The sequence below is a fragment of the Aulostomus chinensis genome, chromosome 18 (assembly GCF_037954235.1).
Source record: "Aulostomus chinensis isolate RoL2024-O1b breed Wild chromosome 18, RoL_Achi_v1.0, whole genome shotgun sequence".
NCBI classification, from domain to species: domain Eukaryota; kingdom Metazoa; phylum Chordata; class Actinopteri; order Syngnathiformes; family Aulostomidae; genus Aulostomus; species Aulostomus chinensis.
In genome coordinates, this window is record NC_141337.1 from 1,652,501 (window position 1) to 1,674,809 (window position 22,309).

The following is a 22,309-nucleotide window of genomic DNA, read 5'->3' on the forward strand; positions in this document are numbered from 1 at the left end:
TCACCAGCATGACGTCAGGAAGAAACTGGCATTAACTTAGACTGAACTGTCTCTAACAGGCGACCAGCTGGAAGGTTCTAGATGACGGTCACATCTGAACGTCTGTCTGGGGGCTGGAACTTCAGCACAGATGGAAACTTCTAGATTTGGATGCAGATTTCAGAGTAGATAAGGTTCTCTATCGTGTTGCTGCCGGAGATCTGCGCTTCATTGTGTCCCTCAAGTCGCTTCAGTAATTGTTCAAGAACAGTTGGTCCTCGTCTCTTCATCGTGAGACAAACGCCAATGTTAAGATCCCAGCATGAAACAGAGACAGCTTCAATAACAGTAAGAGAAAGTATAAAAGTTCTTACTTGTCCTCCATGATGTCACTGCAGGACGAAGCGATGATGCATCCGGCTGACGAGGCCATGATTGCCTGGATGGAGGAGACCACGCTGAGGGGACGGAGGGGGACATCTGAGATGAAGACTGATCATGTGGAGGAACACACCAACTTTTAAAGAGAGTCTCTTATTATCCAGGCTAGTTAGTGTAGCCCAATGGCTGGTAGTGGGTGGGAAGTGTTAGCATCAGCTAGCTCAGGTCCATGCTAGTTAGCTTAGCCCAATGGCTGGTAGTGGGTGGGAAGTGTTAGCATCAGCTAGCTCAGGTCCAGGCTAGTTAGCTTAGCCCAATGGCTGGTAGTGGGTGGGAAGTGTTAGCATCAGCTAGCTCAGGTCCAGGCTAGTTAGCTTAGCCCAATGGCTGGTAGTGGGTGGGAAGTGTTAGCATCAGCTAGCTCAGGTCCAGGATGCTGGTGTGTCCAGCAGGAATCCTCCTCCTCCTCATCATCATCAGTAGCAGCAGTCGCTCTTCTAGTCCTCAACAAACCTTTGGTTCTGTTGACCCAAGTTCCAGTGGAGCTTTGGAGGTGCTGCGTCAAATCACTGCGCCCAGTCAGGAAAGTAGTTCCGGCTACGTGTCTGATTCTACCACTACAACGTCTCCTCATGTTAAACTGGTATTCATCACCAAGGTTACCACAACCCTCCTGATATTAATGCAGGCAGAGACGCAGCTACGCTAACACTTCCCACCCACTACCAGTCATTGTGCTAAGCTAACTAGCCTGAGTCTCAGCTCCCAGGGAAGGGCTTCCATCTTCTTGTCTGTCTCTGGGGACGATGGATAGTAAGAGACTTTCTCTAAAAGTCGGACTTCGTCAGTCAGTCCTACTTCATTGTTCTCCTGCTGCTGGATTAGACTCAGTCTGTGACATGATTCTTTTTTGTGTTTATTGTCTTCAGTGTGGAGGTTTGGTTCTAATATTGTCTGACAGCTGTAACAATAAGGATAATTAACTCAACTCAGAGACGATGAAGGACACTGACGAGACAGCATGAGCTCATCAGCTCCTCATTTTTAAACGTTTGTTTTTGTCTTAAATCATAGAGTTTTTGAACATTCAAAATTCAGGTTGTCTGCTGAAAAACTAAAACTTTGTAGTCCAGTAATTTGAAGCAAATGTGCTCAAAGACATTTTTGTGTCTTCATGTGATAAAAGTCACAGAAGAAACCTGAACAAGTAATTCTGTTCAGTTACTGTCCACCATTAACACAGGAGAAATGTTTTTGTTGAGACATTCAGATTTAAGTAAATCTGTGTGTGTGTGTGTGTCTCACCGTGTGGATACGACAGCAGCGTCCCCCTCTCTCCATCCCATCACGTGTGTCAGAGTGTGTTTGGAGAGCAGGAAGAGACCCGGGAAGAAGATGCAGCCAGCAGCCGTGAGGGACAACATGTCTGGGAGTGTGTGAGAGGCTTGTGTGTGTATGCATGTATGTATATGTATGTGTGCGTGTGTGTGTGTGTGTGTGTGTGTGTGTGTTTAAGAGTGTCTGAAGCTCTGAGGACAGGATCAGGTGGGTGGAGCCTCCTGCAGCCACCTGTCAGGAGAGGCGTGGTGTTGAGTTTGACTGGAGGATCAGGACGCATCAGGCAGCCAATCAGAAAGCAGCTTTCTGAGTTGAAGTATGGTTCTCATCCACGCAGTCTGTTTTTGTTTTGTTGTTTTTTTACATAAAAAGAGAAACAAAGAAATTTGGTCCCAGCGCGGTGAAGAACCTGCTAATCCAGGAAATGACTTTTGGCCTTTTTAACCCTCAGTTTGGTCTGACAGGTTTGGCCGATGGATGTTCACGATCATACAATGTTTCATTTCCTTATTTATGATAATGATATTTGCTATCAGTCCTTCAACAGGCTTGATAGACTTGATTTTAAACTCGTTAAAAAGGAAAACTTTAATCAGTCAAACTCTTTGACGCTAAACATGCTTTCAAAATCATCGTCATCATCGTCACTTTCACTGTGCGAGTGCTCAAAAATTCATTAAACTGTCCACTTTTAGGCTTTTAAATTCCAGTATGTCAGGCTGACACTGCTTTAACGGCGCCACACTGTGGCATCTAGTAAAAACTACAATTTGGACAACAAGTAAAGAAAAGTGCATGGAAGCTGAACTGAGCTTCAGGAGTTACTGATGGTTATTCCTGCAGGACAGAAGAGGGCGGAGCAAGAGTATTATCCAGTGTCCATTTATTTATTCATCATTCACTACTTTAACTCTAAACATTTTTTTTTTAAGAAATTCAAGTATTTGTTGGGAACAAGTCAAAAAACAAACAAAACTTCTTTTTGTTGCTAAAACGAAGACAAAACAGTTTAAAACATTAGTTTCATATTCATAATAATAAACACATCAAGTTTCTTTTCATAGAAGAAAACGCGTCTAACGTCTATGGATGACTGACCGTCCGCCCGCCACGCCGCTCCACGTCGACATTTACCGGCAAAACGAGAGCTGAGGTGGGTGGCCACCGAGATTCAGAAGGGTTCCTAGCCTGGAGGGAGCTCCACGAACACAACGAGGAAAAGAAAAGCAACGTCCGGAGGGGAGAACGTGGGATTCTCGGTTCCCTAAAGCAGCTGATTTGCTCCTCTAATCAGCGACCACTGATTGGTTCCTAAGCTGAACGCCGCGACGGTCCGGAGGAGCAATGTGTTGGTTTCAGGGCAAAAGTAGAAACCACAGAAGGAAAAGACGTTGATTTGCTGATTTTCAAGGTGGGATCTTTTCAGACGCCCCTCGTGAGGTTTCCATGAGCTGAACAACTCATTTTCACGCTCTAGAACCTGAAAGATGGAACAACAGTTAAACCTCCGTGGTTCCACACGCATTCAAAAAACAAAACAAGAAAGTTGTTTCAGGGCGAGTCGTCGGAGGAATAAACCAAGTCGCTTACACCAGCAGCTCAACGACCTCTAGGGAACAATCATCACAGTTGGAGCTGCGACTGTCGGCTGGTGACGGCGCCACGGGAGGAAGAAGCTTTGGAGTTAATTTACAAGGAAAAAAAACAAACCCTTGAAGTCACAAAATCGGGAGAGAAAACACGGCGAGAACGTTGAGAACATACAAGGAGAGACCTCCCGAGCAAAAGAAGCCAATTCAAACAAAACCCGTCAATCTTCATGTTGAAATCGTAAATGCACAAAGAAACATTAAAAAAAAGGTCTTTAAATCTGAGCCCCCGCGTCGGCGCTTCTAACGATCACAACGATCCCACGCCAGTCGAGGTCAGAGAGGATCGCCGGCAGTCGCAGCTCCAACAGAAACGTTCTCCCACCGCCGGCTCTCGTAAAAATCTAATTAGATCACAACAAATAAAACTCTAATAAAACCACTTCCTAAGATGAATTAAATAAAATTACCACAAAATGTACGTTTGCGTGGTTGATGACAAACTCATTGCACAGCATTCAAACCCAAACGCTCCACATGATCCCAAATATTCACATGCAGATTTACAAGTCGGGGTTCTCCTGGACCAGGAGCTGAGGTTTCAGGGTTAACAAGAGTCACCAGACACCAGTGAGGGGCGGACCCCTGGGTCCCGGGGGGTGGCGGCTCCGCCTGCTGGAGGTTCAGGTGGTGTACAACTAAAAAAAAACACTGAGTGCAGCTTGTCAAGCTTCAAACAGGAGGTGAGGAGCGGCAGGAACTCGACCAGGAGGTTCCATCAGTGGCGTTCCACTGAATCTCAAATAAAATCAAGCAAGGATGAAAAGCGGCGGTGGCAGCAGCGGTGGGCCGTGTTAGAGGACAAACTCAATGTCTGACCGCCGTCTGCAGCGTCGCTCTGAGCAGAGCGTCCACCGCTGTTGGCACTGGCTGACCCTTCGTGAGAAGTTCCTGAGATCCTAAACAAGGTTCCTGGCAAAGTCCCTGCAGTCACAACAGATCTGCCCGGAACCTGGTGCCAGAGGACGCCTGGAACCAGGGGACACCTGGAACCTGGTGCCAGAGGCCTGCGTATGAAGTCAGCAAAGGTGCCAAAGAACCACACTGACAGTTGGACTCGTCTCTGCACCTGCAGAACTTCAGTTCATGAACTCTTGATGCTTCACTTCAGCCTGCAGAGACGAGCCGCTGCAGACGTTGGTGACAGGGAACGTCAGTCAGCTGATAAACCAACGCCCGCATCGTCATCCTCAACTAACTCACTGGAACTTTGAGCGCCGACAGCTATCAGAACTTTTCTCGCTGACAACACCGTCGATCGCCGTCAGAGGTTTCACTCTTCACCGACGTCTGCAGACGGGCGACAGATTAAAGGGAAAACCTGACCCAAGAGCCACTGAGGAACCTTCCAGACTGCAGCCAGGGATCAAAGCCCCCTTGGCGGAGGAAGAGAGCCGCTGGGTTCCTCCCATAGTTTCTCCTCCCATTTGTCGCCCGTCCGGTGAACAGACAGTTTCTCAAGGTTCCTCTGATGTTGGTTACACAAATCAAAGGAGTAAAAAGTTCTCAGTTGTGAACCCAATCAGCTGCAGGTTCCCCTGCAGGCCTGAAGTGAAGCAGGAAGTGGAGGGCAGATTCTCAGGGGCGGAACGTGTGGGAGAGTCAGTGTGGCTCCGTGGGACGTCACCTTTGGATCTTCACAACAGCCGCCGACTCACCCGTGACACGCCGAGTCCTTCTGACGTCAGAAGCAGTTCGTGGTCGCTGACGTCCTGATACGTTCGCATACTGATCGCATCATTGTCATCATCCTGATCAAAGCAGGATCAATACTGAAGCATCCTGATGCGGCGTTGTACGATTCCTCGTCTCCAGCGGAACACCTGAGCCTTCGATGGAACAGCAACAAAAAACTAACTCAAGAAAAACAGCAGCATTTCCCCGACGACATCCGTCCTCTCCAAACCTGCGGCGGAGGAGACGAGGTGCGAGCGGGGGGTTCAACAATCGGGAGGAATGACCATAAAAGTTGCAGTACAAGACCGGAGGGTTACAGACACACACTTACGCGGTTCTATTTTCGTTTTTCTAGCGTTCCGAGGTAATCGAGACGCTTCCAACAAGAACAGATACACTCTTCAACAGTCACGCAATAAATTAAATAAAAACGCCGTTGCCACGCCTCCTTACGGCTGGCGTGGAGGTCGAGGATGGTGGCAGGAACACACAAACACTCGGGGAAGAACACAACTCAGGAAGGAAACTTCAAGAAAACAAAAAGCTGCCGAATGTCTATGTTTTGGCATCTTCCCATCATCAGAACGCCATCGTTGACAAGTGAACGCGCTGCACGCCTCACCGCCGTCCAAATAAAACTCTTCTGTGGTCATGTGACGTCTTTAAAATTGAGGAATGAAAGCGTGTTCGGATCAAATGCTCATATTTCCCAGCATCCTCTCCTGCCGGCCCTAGATTTCAAACCGATTCCCCGTCGAGGAACAAGCTGCTGGGAGCAACAAACTAACGGAGTTGCCGCCCCGTTTCCGCCACTTAACCTGCTACATCTGTTAAATTGCATTATTTACGCCGCAGGCGTGGCGCACGCTCGCGGCGGGAGCACAGTGAATGATGAGTTCAAATACAGTTAGAATGAAAAAGGAAACCTTGGCGGCGGTTAATGGTGAAGCTGTGCGTCCTCACAGTGTGAGTGGCGGCGTCCCCCCGGTGAGGTTTTTTTTTTTTTTTTTTTTTTTTAACTCAACCATATTGCACAGAGCTGGAATGACTTCAAATGTCAGCGAAGCAACACGTCTACCAAACTAGCCAAACTCGTCCTACCAACGTCTCTGAAAATCCAAACAAGTACCGACGTCCTCAACGTTCCTCAAACACTTCAGCAGCATTTCTTAAAATCAGCACCGAAAACGCCGCGAGCATCAGCTGGCCGAGTCTTCAAGAGTGAAGCAGTAGTTTGTCGATTTGGGGTAAACAGGTGTGTGTGTGTGTGTGTGTGTGTGTGTGTGTGTGGGGGGGGGGGGGGCGACGTCTCAGGTGGATCAGCCATGTTTCCTTGCCGCACCTCGCCATGATCCAAAAATTAAACAAAAATAAAGACCCAAAATGTTTTCATATGCCGATGAAATCCATCCTGCCGTCGTCGCTCCTCGATACGGAGAGGAGGAGCGTTCATCTCTCCTCCTTCCTGGACACCTTGGATGAGTGCCAGGCGGTCGACCTGAGGACACGAGCACACGGCGGCCAGTTAGAGGAGCCGCGTCTGCACCCGCCCCGCTCACATCGCTGAGTCAGGGCGGCTACCTTAGCCTCTAACACAGTTCTCACTGCCTGAGTGAAGTTGCACGATGGGTAATGTAACCACCTGATGAAGGTCTTGAAGGCAGCGCTCTGCGGGTTGATGCACAGCGGCACTCGTTTGCCCTGCTGGTGCTCCGTGATGAAGCGATGGATCAACTCTGACATTTGGCCAGGAAAAGAACCGACGTTATCGACACACGTTTGGTAAACTCAGACGTTTCTACATAAAGGAAGTGACACGAGTTCAACTTCCTCTCTACACTGGAGTTGCACGTACCTTTGCCCTGCCACACGGACAGCAGGCTGTTCTCATAGCTGTGGCTGAACGGCCGCTCGGCTACCGGCTCAAAGTCACGGGTGTAAACTCGTCCGCTGGGAACAGAGTAGCAGCACTGGCACATGCAGGTGTGGTAGCGCAGGCGCCCTTCGTCCAGGTACGGGTGGGAGAGCGCGTCGCTGCCAGAAATCCGCTTTGTCTGCAAGTGAAGAGATGAGGAGGAGTCACGTGACCCTAAGATTTGTTTACTCAGCTGAAGCCGTGAGACATGAACATCAACACACGCGAGAGCCAAAACTGACCGGATCAAAGACCAGCATCCGACAGAGCAGGTGCACCGCCTCGTGAGTGGCGCCGTCCGACAGCATGTAGAGCACCGACAGCGACGGCTGCGGACCAGGAGACACGTTAACCCCTTAAACTCTAACATCAGTGTGTACCTCAGTACCCTGTAGACACTCAGATTTACTCTCAAAGAGAATATAAATACTTCAATAAATATAAGAATTTAACTGTGAAGTGTTGTTCAAAGTTGAAGCTAATCAGGATTTGTTCTGCAGATAAAAAAATTGGGGAGAAAACTTTGCTGAATATGAATATGAGAGTTAACTTAAGTAACCCCAGAGAGCATCACGGCGGCGTGCGTGTCTGTGGGAGATGTTGGTGAAGCGTGTTTGTTGTTGGAGGAACACACAGTCACGTACTGGTTTGTGCGGCCCCCTCAGGATGTGGGCTCTGGCTCCCTCGCAGGCCGACGCCAGGGCGGACAGAGGTGGCGTTCCCAGCAGGTCAGTGATCAGATCCAGCTGGAGGAGGAAGAGGAGGAGACGCCACCTTAGACCTTCAGCTCACACAGGGAGATTCCACTGGTGGCTGCAGTCAGAGGGGCACCGGAGCAGGTCCGACTGAAACCAGCACATTCTGACGCTAGCTTGTTGTTAGCAGCTACGCTAACATCCCCCCTGCGCTGGATATTTATACTCACGCTGTGTGCATGATATTGATTTTTTTTTTCCTTTTTTTGTGATGTCAGATATTTTACAATTTATGTAGCGGATGCCAAAAAAATATCAGGTTCACGCACACACACACACACCTGGATGAGCCACTCTGATGATGCTGGAATAGCCTATGAAGGAGCTACACCAGAGTCACATGACTTCAAGGTCACCACCACTAAGCTTCAGGCGTCTTGTGTTTCCCCTGGTGACCTTTAAAGACCTCCACGACCTCTGTAAGCTCCTTCAGACTCTTGTTAGCAACCCAGGTTAAGACTCATAAAACCTTAATGAGTGCGATATTAATAACTGTGTTGCCGTCGCCTTGGTAACCACTAATGGGAATCAGAAACTGATGGTGGAGCCAGCAGACGAGGTGACGTCTCACCTGCTGAATGGGGCTCTGAGCCTGGAAAAGGATGCGGCGTCCCAGTAGCTCAGCGAAGATGCAGCCCACAGACCAGACGTCGATGGCCGAGCCGTAGTGTCGGCAGCCCATCAGAACCTCGGGAGCTCGGTAGTATTGCGTCACCACCTCCTGGGTCATGTGACGCGACGGGTCTGGCTCCTCCACTCGCGCCAACCCGAAATCACAAATCTAACCAGAGATGAGACAAAGCGAGGGCGTTGAGGGCATGGAGGGTACACGTCGGGAGGCTGCTGTGGTCGTCGCCCCGTCGCCTCACCTTGAGCAAGCAGTTGCTGTTGACCAGCAGGTTCCCGGGTTTGATGTCGCGGTGCAGAATCCCAGCTGAGTGCAGGTACTTCAAACCTAAGGAACAACGGACAGAGAATCACTGTCACGCGTTTACGACGGCGAGGAAGAGGCTGCTGGCAACGACCTCCAGCTGACGACCATGACCAACAAATGCTCTGATATTCAGAGCTCTCGGTGAATATTTCCCAGTGCTGGGAAGTGGAAATACAAGAAATCTGACATTTCATAAACAACTAACGGCTAATTTGAAGAACGAACTGCAGATGAACGGATAATGAAACTAGTCTTTAGTGGTAGCTTCAGGATTCTCTCTTCAAATTTGGAACTCGTTAACTTCCATCACCGGGGAGACGCAGCAGGTACAGACGGAGGAGTCCATGTTTCTGCTGAGCCAAGCACATTCTGTGTTGTTATGATTTTAGTTTCAGATTAAAGTACGGAGGAAGTTTTGTTCTGGTAACAACTATCATTCCAGGGATTTCTGTAGGAGCGCTACGGAGCGCCGGAGGGGCCAAATAGAGGAAAAACAACAACATGTTCTGACCACAAGATACAACTTATTCTAGCAACTTAGTTATTTAGAGGCCACCAGATAAAACTTGTCCCCACGACTTCATCAAACAGTGGGAATGACATATTTCTGGCTACAAATTAAATTGAGGGGAGTTACATCCTCACAACAGCGAAGCTGGGGAAGACTGTGTACCTTGTAGCCACCATCTTTCCCTCTGAAGCCCTCTACACTAGCAGTTCCGCCATCTTGTGCTCCGGACTCACCTCGGAGGATCTGGTAGAGGAAGACCTTGATGTGGTCGGTGGTGAGAGGCTGCGGAGACACGATCACTTTGTGGAGGTCGCTCTGCATCAGCTCCGTGATCACGTAGCTGCGGGGCGGTTTGCTGTCAAGGAAAAGCTCGCTGCTCACTCACACACACGCGCGCGCGCGCGCCGACCTCCGCCTACACCGACACACCACATCACGGAGCGCAGGTCTCGTCTGTCGGCTGAGGAGGCCAGTTACTCAACAACAGTGTCAACATGACGAAGAGAACATTCAGCAGCGGCCAGACTCACGACTGCAGCCACCAGCTGCTTTTAGAACGGAGACCAGCGGCTAAATTAAGGGAACAAATGGAGGACGATTAATGTGGAGAAACTGGGACACGCGTGAGGAGAGCGAGGGGGCGGGGCATGGCAGCAAACACGTGAGCTGGTGTGTGAAAGGATACATCTCTTCGAAACAATCGATCTGTGGCGGCTGTAGAATGTCCAAAGCTGACAGCACCTGCAGGAAAGACAAAACTATGAACAGGCGGCCATCTGTAAGATGTCACGTGACACATTGAAACGCCACTGTGTCGGGGCCTTACGTTGTCGTGTTTGAAGAAGCACAGCATCCTCAGCTCTCGGAACACCCTCTTACAGGACACCAGGTTCTGGAAGACATTGGGCATCTTCTTCAAAGCCACCTTCCGACCGTCCCGCGGGTCTGTGACCGACCTGCAACAGACGACATCACATCCTGTCAGTGTTACTGATACGATGCCACGTCACAGCACGAGTCTCAGGACAATTCGCCTTAAACTTGCCAACAACAAAAAGACTTGTGAAGGATAGGAAAATCTAAGCTGACCCGGGTGACCTCTGACCCCACCAGTGAGTTGGTTAAAAAATCAAAATCAAAGCACGGATTTGTCAAAAGCTGTAAAAACGCAACTCAGCATGAAGTCAAGTTTGCTGAACAAATCCCAGTCATGACACACGCGTGTGAAACGAAGCTAACCAGGTTCCATCAAAACTGCTTCATTCTACTGGCGTTCGCTTCAACCAGCTGGTGTCTGAGCGCCATGGTGACGTCAACTGAGGGCAGTGTTCACACAACCAACACGAGGTCACGTGTGTGTGTGTGTGTGTGTGCCACAGCGGCAGGAGGAGACGAACCCGATAGACCCGCATCAATGGTTCACTATGAGACAGGGGGGACACTCGAGGCCTGCTGATATCCAGAGACGAGTCCTGAGGTCCGACCAGGGACACAGACCCTCTGACTCCAGCAGGTGGAACACAACCTTGCATCTGCACTTTCACAGAATTGATTTTCGACTCATTGTCAGTTTTTCTTAAAATGAACGTCTCGAGTCAGTATACCTGCCAAATCCCTGCATTTTACAGGTTTTTCTTCTTCACTTCCACGAGCATCACGACACGCCAGATGAACTGCCTTGTGATTTATTGATTACTGCAGAATCCCTGTATCCTGACACTCGGCGTCTCTCTCCTCTAACCACAACTGTTGGGTTCCGCTGCTCCGGGGGCACGCTGGCGTTCTCCGTACATCTATTGAGCACTGGCTTGTTGCCATGGAGACGCAGGACTTTGGATTGACCTGAACATTGACACACAGTCGGGAAACATGTGACAGGAGTAAGAGGCACCCAGAGACGGATTGGGGTTGAAGGGTGAACTCACATGATTAGATCACTCCAACTCATCAGGATTAGCAGCCCAAACCCGAATCAAACCTGCTGTTCCTGTGTTTTAGCTCACGGTCGCGCTCACGTTAACGTGCTGTAAATGCTGATCAGTGATGAAAGCATCCAACACACCAGAAGACAGCCGGTTCTGAGCCTCACCGGCACCGGCCAGCACCTGACACCACAAACCTCACGTTCATGTTTCAGCGTCATCATTTGAACAAACTGGTGTATCTGCACTGAATCACTCTGCTCCCAGGCTGGTGTGTGTGTGTGTGTGTGTGTGTGTGTGTGCGTGTCTTAGAACTTGGTGTGTTGTGTGTTGCATCTGGATTCTTTGAGCCCGCAGATGCGTTCTGACCACTTGAGCCGATGCCTCTAACCCTCGATAGTCCTTTGCTGGGACCCCCGACCCTCCGGAGGGTCCCAGCAGCACCACACACTCACATAACCAGAGGGAGGGTTTCTTACCACACAACACCAAATGCGCCATAGCCGATGGGGCGGTCCGGCTCCATCTCTGCGGGGCTTGGCACCTCGCTGGCCGGGTTGCTGTACGGTTGAGGCACTGCAGCTCCGCCGCCGGTGCTTCCTCCCAGTGCGGTGGGGTGACGCGGTGTCCCCGCTGGGGCGGTGGGTCCAGTCAGGCACGGCGTAGCGCTGAGGCCCGTGGAGGGGGCTCCGCAGGAGGAGTTGACACAGAAATACTTGTGACCCAACTCAGAGCCCGAAAACAAGTCACCACAAACCGTCTGCCGGCCTGCGCCGTGAAACGCCATCGTCAGATCCCCGACGCCCGAGAGTCCGCGGGGTGTGAGAGCTGCTGCTGGCCGACTAGAAGCGGAGGGAACGCGGCTCTGCGCTCCGCATGACCCGTCAGTTTCCTCAGTGTGTTTGCAGGAAGACTCGGCCGAGCATGGTGTCTAACGTTACCGGTGTAAACAGGCGAGCTCGACGCAGAACCAGAGGGATAGCGGGCAGGAACTGAAATAACCCAATTAGCCTTTTCTGAAACCCCTTAAAACGCTGAGACACGGAGAATCTCCCGGTGGCGCAGCACCGAACGGAGTCGAACACTTTAGACAGAGTTATCTTTGTTTGTAGCGGGCTGCTAACCAGGCTGTGCAGCCCCTGGTTACCGCGGCCAGCAGCCAGCAGACACGAGCGAGTGGCCGGTCCACAAACACCGAGCCCGGCGGTAGTTACCACACCGCGGAGCGACCAGGAACATCAGCGTGTAAATGCGTTCATGGTTTCCCAAACGCCTCACACCGCCGCTAGCTAACGTGCTAACCAGCTGTTCCAGCTAGCTAGCAGTTAAACCGATGATGTCTCTGACCCACATAACTCACATCGGCCGGCTACAGTGACCTACATATTTCAGAAACAACGCATTTTCCTGATATCTTCACGTACTATGCCTTGACGACAAGCTTCGTTAAAGCAAAAGTGGCATGGCCCGAAAACAAAGTTGAAGACGGCGAAAAAAGCCGACATATGATGCCCGTCGCTGGAACTCCCGGACCGAGAGGGATTGTTAGCAAGCCGACCAGCTAGCCTCGGCTAGCTTCCACTGCTCGCTAGCTGGCCATCGCTTCCTGATACCCGACGCCGAATCTTCCCATAAACGCGGCTGATCTCCTCTGGATGGACTCACATCCAGACCTGAATCCGCGTCCGATGTCTTGTTAAAACGGAGTTTTCTTGTCGCCCCTACGGCGGCAGCTACAGCTAGCTGGCTAGCTGCAGGAGGAGGAGGAGGAGCTGCTGAAGCCGGGTGGGGGAGGGTCGATGCTGTAAACAATGCTAACACCGACTTAGCGTCGGAGCTTCTCAGGGATTTTAACGTTATCGGTACATAAATGCTACGTATCGAGAGTGAAATACGGACGAAAATCAGATTTTCAGCATTTTTAAACAATTACTTGGTTTAAACATTTATGTTCTTGTTTTATTTATAGCTTCCGTGTTTACAAGCATCTTTAAAGAGAAAAAAAACACAAGGCAAACATTTAATAGAAATAATAATCGTAAGAAAAATATCCTATTTAATGTGCCAGATTTTTGCTGTTGTATCAAAGCATAATCTTCTCTACGAGTTCCAAAATCTAAAAATCTGTAATATGAAGACGACCACCGCAGGGACAGTCCAGCCACGAAGAGGTTTTCAAGTTGACTCCAAACCTGCATTTTACTGTCTTTAATGTAGTAATAACCAGGCGCTATGCACTAAAAGTACAATCAAGATGCACAGCCACAGAAAATGTGTCACCAGGGTAGCTACAAATTACATGGGAATTCATCTTTTCCAGAGTTACAAATCAGAATCCAGATTAAGAACAAAGATCATATGAAGCAGAGAAGTTATGCACATTCAATGCTGATGGGATTTACACAAACAGTTACTGGTTCGCCTTTATAGAAAAGTGTATATACATGATGGCCCATCTGACACTGGAGTTCTCATGTCATGTTAGTTTCCCTGCTCCGACACAACTTCTGAAATAAATTAGTGGAGAAAAGCTGTTATCCTCAATTTCCATATAATAAACAAACACCGATATCATAAACAGCAACAGCTTTACAAAATCACGAGGGGCTGTGCAAGCCAGTTGTAAATTATGACGGTGAAAGATGGTGACAGAAGCAGCGAACTGCGAAGCCGTTTGAATAAAAAGACCTTTGTCAGTGGGCAGACATTGTCCTCGTCTCAACAACCATCGTCTCTAGCGTCCCGTTGGGAAAGACGTGACAGTCCGTCTGAAACTATAAGCAGCTAGAAGAGAAAGGAAGGTCTCCATGGAAGCGTCTCTCCTGACTTCATCCGCTGTCATTCGCAATAATCTGAAAATCCCAAAACAAAAACTGTTACTGTAAATGTGAGCGATTTCAGAGGACACAGGAGCCATGAGCCAAGGATGCAGACAGACATGTCCTGATGTTTGCTCTGACAATGGCACCTTTTAGAGAAAGATGAGGAAATAGAGACCCAGGCAAGTTAGCTTAGCCCAATGGCTGGTAGTGGGTGGTAAGTGTTAGCATCAGCTAGCTCAGGTCCAGGCTAGTTAGCTTAGCCCAATGGTTGGTCGTGGGTGGGAAGTGTTAGCATCAGCTAGCTCAGGTCCAGGCTAGTTAGCTTAGCCCAATGGTTGGTCGTGGGTAGGAAGTGTTAGCATCAGCTAGTTCAGGTCCAGGCTAGTTAGCTTAGCCCAATGGTTGGTCGTGGGTAGGAAGTGTTAGCATCAGCTAGTTCAGGTCCAGGCTAGTTAGCTTAGCCCAATGGTTGGTCGTGGGTAGGAAGTGTTAGCATCAGCTAGTTCAGGTCCAGGCTAGTTAGCTTAGCCCAATGGCTGGTAGTAGGTGGAAGTGTTAGCATCAGCTAGGTCAGGTCCAGGCTAGTTAGCTTAGCCCAATGGTTGGTCGTGGGTAGGAAGTGTTAGCATCAGCTAGTTCAGGTCCAGGCTAGTTAGCTTAGCCCAATGGCTGGTAGTAGGTGGAAGTGTTAGCATCAGCTAGCTCAGGTCCAGGCTAGTTAGCTTAGCCCAATGGTTGGTCGTGGGTAGGAAGTGTTAGCATCAGCTAGTTCAGGTCCAGGCTAGTTAGCTTAGCCCAATGGTTGGTAGTGGGTGGGAAGTGTTAGCATCAGCTAGCTCAAGTCCAGGCTAGTTAGCTTAGCCCAATGGCTGGTAGTGGGTGGGAAGTGTGAGCATCAGCTAGGTCAGGTCCAGGATGCTGGTGTGTCCAGCAGGAATCCTCCTCCTCCTCATCATCAGTAGCAGCAGTCGCTCTTCTAGTCCTCAACAAACGTTTGGTTCTGTTGACCCAAGTTCCAGTGGAGCTTTGGAGGTGCTGCGTCAAATCACTGCTCCCAGTCAGGAAAGTAGTTCCTGCTACGTGTCTGATTCTACCACTACAACGTCTCCTCATGTTAAACTGGTATTCATCACCAAGGTTACACACAACCCTCCTGATATTAATGCAGGCAGAGACGGAGCTACGCTAACACTTCCCACCCACTACCAGTCATTGTGCTAAGCTAACTAGCCTGGGTCTCAGCTCCCTGGAGGAGGGGCTCTGTCTTCTCGTCTGACTCTGAGGAAGATGGACAACCATAAACCTTACATGAAAAGATGGCATGTTCATTTGAAAGAAATCAAAGTCAAATGGAATCATGAAATGGAATTTAAGAATTCATAAATAAACACTGACTGTCTTTTGGGAACTTTCAGGCAAATAACAGTTTTTGCATAAACAAAAGAAAAGCAAATCTGGTGTGAAGGCCATTCCCTCCTTCCACTTTTATTTGGACTTTTTCCAACTGTGCTTCCTGTTTGTCCCAGGAATTGGATTGATTAGTTGTATATACTCATGTTAATTACACAAGTAAGGCAAATACATCGTAGTAATCTGGAAGTAATCCTACAAGTAAAATCCCAAAACTGAGCTAAAGGGAAAATGAGGTGAACATTCACTTTGCATTTGGTCTGAGCAAACAAGCATGTATTATACTATAACACACACACACACACACACACACACCTTGTCTGGCTGCTGTCTCATCCTCCACATGTTGTCTTCCGTCTTTGACCCTGGTTCCTCCCCCTGCGTCCGTCCCCGGCCCCACCCTCCCTCCCCAGCTCCCCCCAGCCCCGCCCAGCCTGCTAGCTGTGGGACTGGGGGGCGATACTGGAGCAGTCAGTTACCAGCAGTCCCACTGTGCTCGCACTGGACACGGTCACCGCCACGCTGGTGGTGCCCACAGGGGCCGCACTCGTGGGGTCAGGGCCGGACTCGCCCTGGTTGGCGTGGGTGCCCATGTGACCCTGAAGCTGTGTGGCCGTCTTGCACTGCACACCGCAAAGCTGACAGAGCAGCATCCCTCCGGCGCCTGTCCCGCCGAAGCCCCCCCGTGCTCCGCCGCTCTCCTTCCACTCCTGCCCGTGGTGCTTCTGAGCGTGGACGCGCAGGTAGGTGAGCGTCGTGAAACCTGCCGCAACACAAACAGCATCAGCTCAGTCTGACAGCCAATCAGGTTTGAGCTTCAGTCGCAAGGATGAAACTTGTGAGGAATCAGACAAATGTCCAGCAGCTAAAACGTCACCTCACTTCAACATTTGTTCTTTTTAAAAATTTTGGCAAAGACACATTTATTTCAGTGAACGATGGGGGGGGGGGGGGGGGGTGAGAACGAGAGCGAGTCAACATTGACATTTGTTCTGAAGACGCCACGTTGTGTCACACCTCACAGAGGCCCAGCCATGGATGTCTAAAGGGACCCACAGAGCCAGAGGCTTGTTTGTTTCTCGTACCTCTCTTCCCCCTGCACACACACAGATTTCACTTTGAAACCCAGTAAATCTAAAGTGCTCGATCCCGAGGAGTCGCCTCTCTGCTTCATTCTGGAGCAGCTTGACTCGCTGTCAGAGGGCCGCTCCTCCAGCTCAGCTACTCGCTACGGTAGGAGGCAGCTCGGACGACACTGACGGTGTTTTTCAAACAGAATGAATTCGTGGCTGAGATGAAGAGTCAACCCGCTTTCATGGCCTCTGTGTAGAGTTGATAACCGAGCTCCGAACAAACAGACACACATCAGTGCTGACCAGAGCCGCTACAGGGTCATGTGACCCCCGAGGGAATGGAACCTGACGCTCAATTCCAGGGTTTGGCCAGGCTTCCCACTCACTGCATTTCCTGTGTCCAGGCGTTATTGTCCATCTTTGGCAAACTTACATTTTACTTTCTAACTTGAGGGTATTCCCATCATTATCATTGTTAATAGCAGTCGCATCGACATAATAGATGTCGAAGATGTGTCCAGTCTAAACACCGTCTGACTCGCTCGCTCAGGATTCCTCCCAAAAGTCTAAATGTACCATCAAAAAATGTTGAGGAATATTTTCGGCGGTGGATGAATCTTTGGTGGTCTAGTGTGTGTGTGATTTCAGCCAGTCAGATTCTCAGACGCCATGTAATGACATATGGAGTCGCTGCTGATATCACACACACCACATAATCACTCAAATGGCGGCCTGAACGTGCAACTGAGACTCACTGCGGTTGCAGAGATGGCAGGCGTGGTGCTGTGATTGGTTGTGGACCCTCATGTGGTCAGTGATGTAGGCAGCCGACAGCAGCTTCCCACAGATGTGACACGGCACCTTCTCCTCATGGCGAATCAGGTGAGCACGGAGACGATCCCGCGTGGCGAACGCTGACGTGCACGTCTGAGAACAAGAAAATGAACATTGTTAACAGCCGACAGTGAGAGAACATGTGATACAAATGTCACCACCAGGACAGACGTGGTCGAGCTTTCGCGCCTGTGGTTCTCAGAACTGCAACAAATCAAATAATTGATTGAAAATTAACCCTTTAAGCTAGCATGGCAGGGATGAGGTATTTCTGTAGTCCAACAGGAAGTGGTCATCTACAGGATTCCTTCCACAAAAAGCTAATGTTCAATTGGATGGAACAATAAGTAAAAAACATGAATGAAAGCTGCTGAAGTGTTGTAATTTTAGTTTCAACAAGCTAACACCATCTTAGCTAATAATAATAATAATGACAGTACTACCACTATCCTCCACTAGAGGCGCCAGTGAGTTGATCGAGTGTTTCTTTGAATTTATGTGACTTCATCAAGATGCCAATATTGTAAAAAGATCTGTTGTTTTAATTAGATATTCATCAAAAACACATCTATGTCACCACCACCACCACCACCATCATCATCATCATCAACATCCAGTGTTTTTTCATCATCTGTATGATTCACAAACCCAGAGCAGTTGAACTCCAGTAAACAGACAGATGACGTTACCGTGCACTTGAACGGTCTCTCGGTAGAGTGCACCTGTCGGACGTGACTGTTGAGGTGGTCCGGCCTAAAACAGAACACACAAAAACAAATGCAGATCAATGAAAATGATGGGTTTGATGAAACCTGAAGCTGCGTGTGAATGATTCGCTCATGCGTGACTCTGGAGCCTCCTAGTGGTGTAACACGTGATGTTGCAGAGGAGCAATGAGGGTTCAACGTCTGTTACCGAGAGAAGGCCTTGGCGCAGTGAGGACAGACGTAGGGTTTCTCCACGCCGCCTTGGTGCGAGCGGACGTGGTAGCTCATCCGGTCTTTCCTCTTGAAGCGCTGCTGGCAGATGGGGCAGGAGTACGGCTTCTCGTCCGAGTGCGACAGCCGGTGGCGGTTGAGGTGGTAGACATCTCGGAAGGCTTTCCCACAAGCTTCGCAGGCGTGGTTCTTCCTCACCTGGTTGGTGTTGGCATTAGGACTGGGAGCTGGATTCTGTGGCGCACGAGAGGGGCGTTAGATTGGTCCAGCCGGCCCACTTACACAGCTGGTGCTTGGCTAGCATAGCAGGTCGTACTCGCTATACGTACACGTGTGTACGCACATGAAGGACTCCATGGAACCGTACCCTGCAGTTACAGACTTTTTCTTTCAACAAGGAACTAAAGATCCAATTATTTATTAAAAATTGGATGTTTAAACTTTGGGCCGGTGTGGCTCAGAGGTGGAGCAGCCGTCTAGTAACTGCAGGGTCACTGGTTCAATCCCCACTTCCTCCAGTGACGAGTCCTTGAGCAAGAAACTGAACCCCTGTTTGCTCCTCATGGCCCTGCCAAGGACTGGTGACCCGTCCAGGGTGAACCCCGCCTCTCACCCAGTGTCAGCTGGGATAGGCTCCACCCAACAGGATAAGCGGTAGAAAATGGACGGATGGATGTTTAATCTTTACTTTGTCACTTTTACGAACGATTCTTTTTAAAAAATGCTTTTATCTTTTTATCCTCTCATTTTGACTTGAAAACAAGCGAGTAATTTGGTTTTGGCGTGTGAAGATCAATGAATGTCGTTATTCGAAGGAGCTCGCAGCTCTCGTGTGGTCACACACTTTCATGAGCGGGTAGAAACTCGGGCCGGTGGCGGTTCTGCCGGCGACGCGTAGCTTCTGCATTCAGCTCGCTGCTCTCCGCCTCCTCCAGCAAACCCACCTGCTCCATGGAGCCCACAACAACAACAGCTGCTTGGATGGGTTGAGGAGGTGCAGCCATGGTTACAGTTGCCGGGGCAATGGACACGGAGACAGACTGGCTCTCTTGGTTGGTGTGCTGAGTGGGCTGGGGGAGGGTGTCCGGGGCGGCTGGGGCAGGGAGAGGAGGCAGTGGCTGGGGGGGCAGGGTGAGTTGGAGGAGGGAGAGAGGCACGGTGTGCTTCTCCACCCGTCCTCCCTTCCCCCCGTCCTCCTTCTCACGGGCCACACGGTCCTTCATCTTGATGCCTGTGTGCACCGACTGGTGCCGCCGCAGGTTGTAGCTGTTCTTGAACTCCTTGTTGCAGGTGGCACAGATGTGGGCGGGTCGACTCGGCTTGGTGAGGGGTTTGACTGGCAGGCACAGCGGAGGGAGAACCGACATTACAACACAGATCATCATCACGGAGTTGAGGATTCTTAACGCAGCCCCCCCCCCCCAGCAACGAACAGATCCTTCACCTGGTAGCGGCTCCTCACTCAGAGCAGCGGTGTCAACGGTGGACGGCGGCGTCACGATGTGCTCAGCGGGGGGGCTCTGGGCAGAGCCGGCCAGCTCTGGCAGCAGCTCGGACTGCAGAGGCGTCTCCGGCTGGTTCTGACTTGGCGGCGTCTGTTCAACAGACACAAAAACATCCTTTTGACACGTGAACAAGAAATGAAGAACAGCTTCCGGTCACGGTCGGCGTTGCCCCTCATCAGAGCCTGGAACCGGGATCTCAGTCTGATAACCAACAAGTGAATTTTGTCGGAACCCCAAACCGACACCGGGTCCGATCACTATTACCAGCGGATCTACTGGTGGAGGTCTGCTGTGGAGGAGTGATGAGCAGGTCGGGCTTCTAAGACTCAACCCAGGCAATCCCAACCGGGCCGGGTCGACACAGGCAGACTGCGGGCTGAACCCGCCGCCCCACCTGCTGCTGGCGCATGTGGGCTTGTTTATACTGGAAGAGTTTAAGGACAGTGGTCAACATTTGACTGGAGGACCGGCGCTGACCCAGCTGCTCTCTGGCCCCGCCCACTGCTGTGGGAGGCGGCCTAGTAATTATAAAAGTGGTTTGTTTTTGGTTGTTAATGAACAAAACAGACTTTTGTCATTGGAGACATGAAGCACCGGTGCGGCACTGATGTGAATCAATGTGGTTACATTGATATTTATAGTGATTGTGATGTCATTGATAAGGGTCACATGATCTACAACAAGGAGGAGGCTTCAGTCCAACAAATCCATGTCAAAGCTCCAGCAAACTGCCTCCCAAGTTATGTCATTGTTTTAGCATTTAGGGTCACATTGTATGGGGGGGGGGGGTATCAACGATGTGCACACAGGTGTGTACAGGTGAACATCTGGATCACACGTCTGCAACTCATTCAAAGACTGTTTTGAGTCACTGATTCACACCGAGCAGTAAAGACGAGGTTGAAAGCAAAACGACTCGGAGCCACTTCAACGTTCAAGTTCAAAAAAGAAAAAAAAACACGGCAAACAGGAGAAGACGAGTTACCTGGCTTCAGGTGGGGGTGGGGGCGGGGGGCAACCAAGTTCACCCTGACCCCTCTGTGACCTCCCCCTCCCCCTGAAACACCGTACTCACATGCCACCCCCCCCCTCCTCCGTTTCCTCCTCCAAACCAAACAAAGCAGCAGGAGCAGCGAGCACTCACCTGAAAGAGGAAGTTACTCCAGGAGGTGTCCATCCTGCTGCGGCCGGCTGAAGGCTGTCGGGCCCGGGAGCAGACAGGGGCGGACGAACGGCGACGGAGCCGAGTAGGAGACGCTCAACGGCGGCTATGAAAACGAGAATGTGGGGCCTGTCGGCGGCTTTGTACCTGATTAACGTGAATGTGTCCTAACAGCGGACGAGACGTGTGTGAAATCAGTGCTGCTGCGGGTTGATGAACAGGCCGCTACCAGGGAAGTTGGTAAATGCGACAAGATGGTTGGGATCGTGCTTGCTTTAATGGTGCATTTTAATAGAATTTGCTTATGTCTACTGTCATTAAAATTGCATGCAAAATAGAAATTGTTCATAGAGATGAAGAAAACGATGTAAAGGTGCTAATCATCGCCAGCCGCGGCGCAGGTGTCATTAGTTTGCGGTAGCTCCGAAAAGGCCGCAGCGTCGCGTCACAAGCCTCGTCGTCGCGTACAGCGCGTCCCTGCGCTAGAGCGCTCCTGGTCGGCCGCGGCCCGTGGCTCCGCCTCGGTGTTTCAATCCGCGGGATGACATCTTTCTCTTTTTTTTAAATCGTGTCCCGCTCGCCCTCCCTCCCTCTCCGGCTTTCTTCCTTTTCTTTTTTTATCGCTTCTTCTCCCCCTCTGTCCCTCTCTGCTTTAAAGGGAAAGTATTTTGAGAATGCACCCTCCTCGCGGACCCCGGCTCGTCTCCCGACAAATAATGGAATCCGACATTTACAGCATCGGCTCGGCCGTTGAGCCCCCGCCGCCCGCCACCTCCCGGTCCAGACGAAAATCCGCCGGTGCGTTTAAAAACAGGACCGGCCACCCGGACGCTGCTTGGTGGACGCACCGAACTCTTGGCTAAAATGGTGTCGGGTTTAGCTAAAACAAGGCTTCGTCCTTTCGCATCTTAAAGGTAACGATGCGCGCAAGTGCAACAGCTGGATGATACACATGACGCCCATCGGGGGACCGCACGCCGAACTCCATCCCCGAAACCTCACATTTAATCTTTGCTCGCTTCTCATTTGACTTCTTTACGGCTCATACGACCTGACCTGACCTTCATTAGCTTCTAATATAAAAACACTCAAATCCGGAACACGACAAACACGCAGGTTTTTTTTTTAAGTCTGCTTTTAAAGCTGATCGCATTTTGTTTTAATTAGAAGAGTAAAGAGTGATTCTCGGATGGTAAACTAGGAAAACCAGGCAGTGAAATTCACAGGTCATTTATTTGTCTTGACTGGTTTTGTTTGTTCTACTCCTTTCATAGATTTGTTGAATTTATTGTAAAATCAGTGACAACTTAACCGTGAGCCAGGGCGCCAGTGTCTGGACTGACGAGTGGCGCTTCAAGGCACCAACAGCCTGATTCCAGCTGAATCATTTTTACTCTGACGGCTGGAGCTCAGTGGGCATGGCTCGTGCTTGCATTCAGCTTGGAGGACAAAGTCTGGTTTTCTGTCTAATTAACCGTTTATAGATTAGTTGTAGACTTCCTAT

The 22,309-nt window shown here is 50.2% G+C and overlaps 3 protein-coding genes across 7 annotated transcripts in view; all 3 read right to left on the bottom strand.

Moving 5' to 3' along the window:
• LOC147244570 (ceramide synthase-like) overlaps positions 1-1,881 on the bottom strand; it is a 6,405-nt gene extending 4,524 nt beyond the window's left edge. Inside the window, exons 1-2 of one of the 5 annotated variants that reach the window (XM_086185771.1) lie at positions 1,666-1,881; positions 354-437 (exon numbers count right to left, since the gene is read on the bottom strand). In XM_086185771.1, coding sequence (XP_086041897.1) covers positions 354-437; positions 1,666-1,784 — 203 coding nt within the window. In that variant the 5' untranslated portion in view covers positions 1,785-1,881. Of the gene's footprint in view, positions 1-353; positions 472-1,665 lie in introns of all 5 variants that reach the window. The other 4 variants (XM_086185770.1, XM_086185773.1, XM_086185774.1 and 1 more) reach the window with 4 other exon arrangements.
• Positions 1,882-5,995: 4,114 nt separating this feature from the next.
• nlk1 (nemo-like kinase, type 1) lies at positions 5,996-12,844 on the bottom strand. The gene is made up of 11 exons (XM_086185138.1): positions 11,541-12,844; positions 9,966-10,095; positions 9,825-9,880; positions 9,373-9,479; positions 8,564-8,649; positions 8,266-8,475; positions 7,584-7,685; positions 7,182-7,268; positions 6,880-7,078; positions 6,667-6,760; positions 5,996-6,522 (listed from the first exon to the last, which is right to left on the bottom strand). The coding sequence occupies exons 1-11, from the start codon at positions 11,846-11,848 to the stop codon at positions 6,474-6,476; spliced, it is 1,428 nt and encodes a 475-aa protein (XP_086041264.1). The 5' UTR covers positions 11,849-12,844; the 3' UTR covers positions 5,996-6,473.
• Positions 12,845-13,023: 179 nt separating this feature from the next.
• Positions 13,024-21,862, bottom strand: maza (MYC-associated zinc finger protein a (purine-binding transcription factor)). The gene is made up of 8 exons (XM_086184573.1): positions 20,788-21,862; positions 19,583-19,733; positions 19,083-19,474; positions 18,116-18,372; positions 17,890-17,953; positions 17,122-17,293; positions 15,609-16,056; positions 13,024-13,913 (listed from the first exon to the last, which is right to left on the bottom strand). The coding sequence occupies exons 1-7, from the start codon at positions 20,818-20,820 to the stop codon at positions 15,731-15,733; spliced, it is 1,395 nt and encodes a 464-aa protein (XP_086040699.1). The 5' UTR covers positions 20,821-21,862; the 3' UTR covers positions 13,024-13,913; positions 15,609-15,730.
• Between the last annotated feature and the right edge of the window lie 447 nt (positions 21,863-22,309).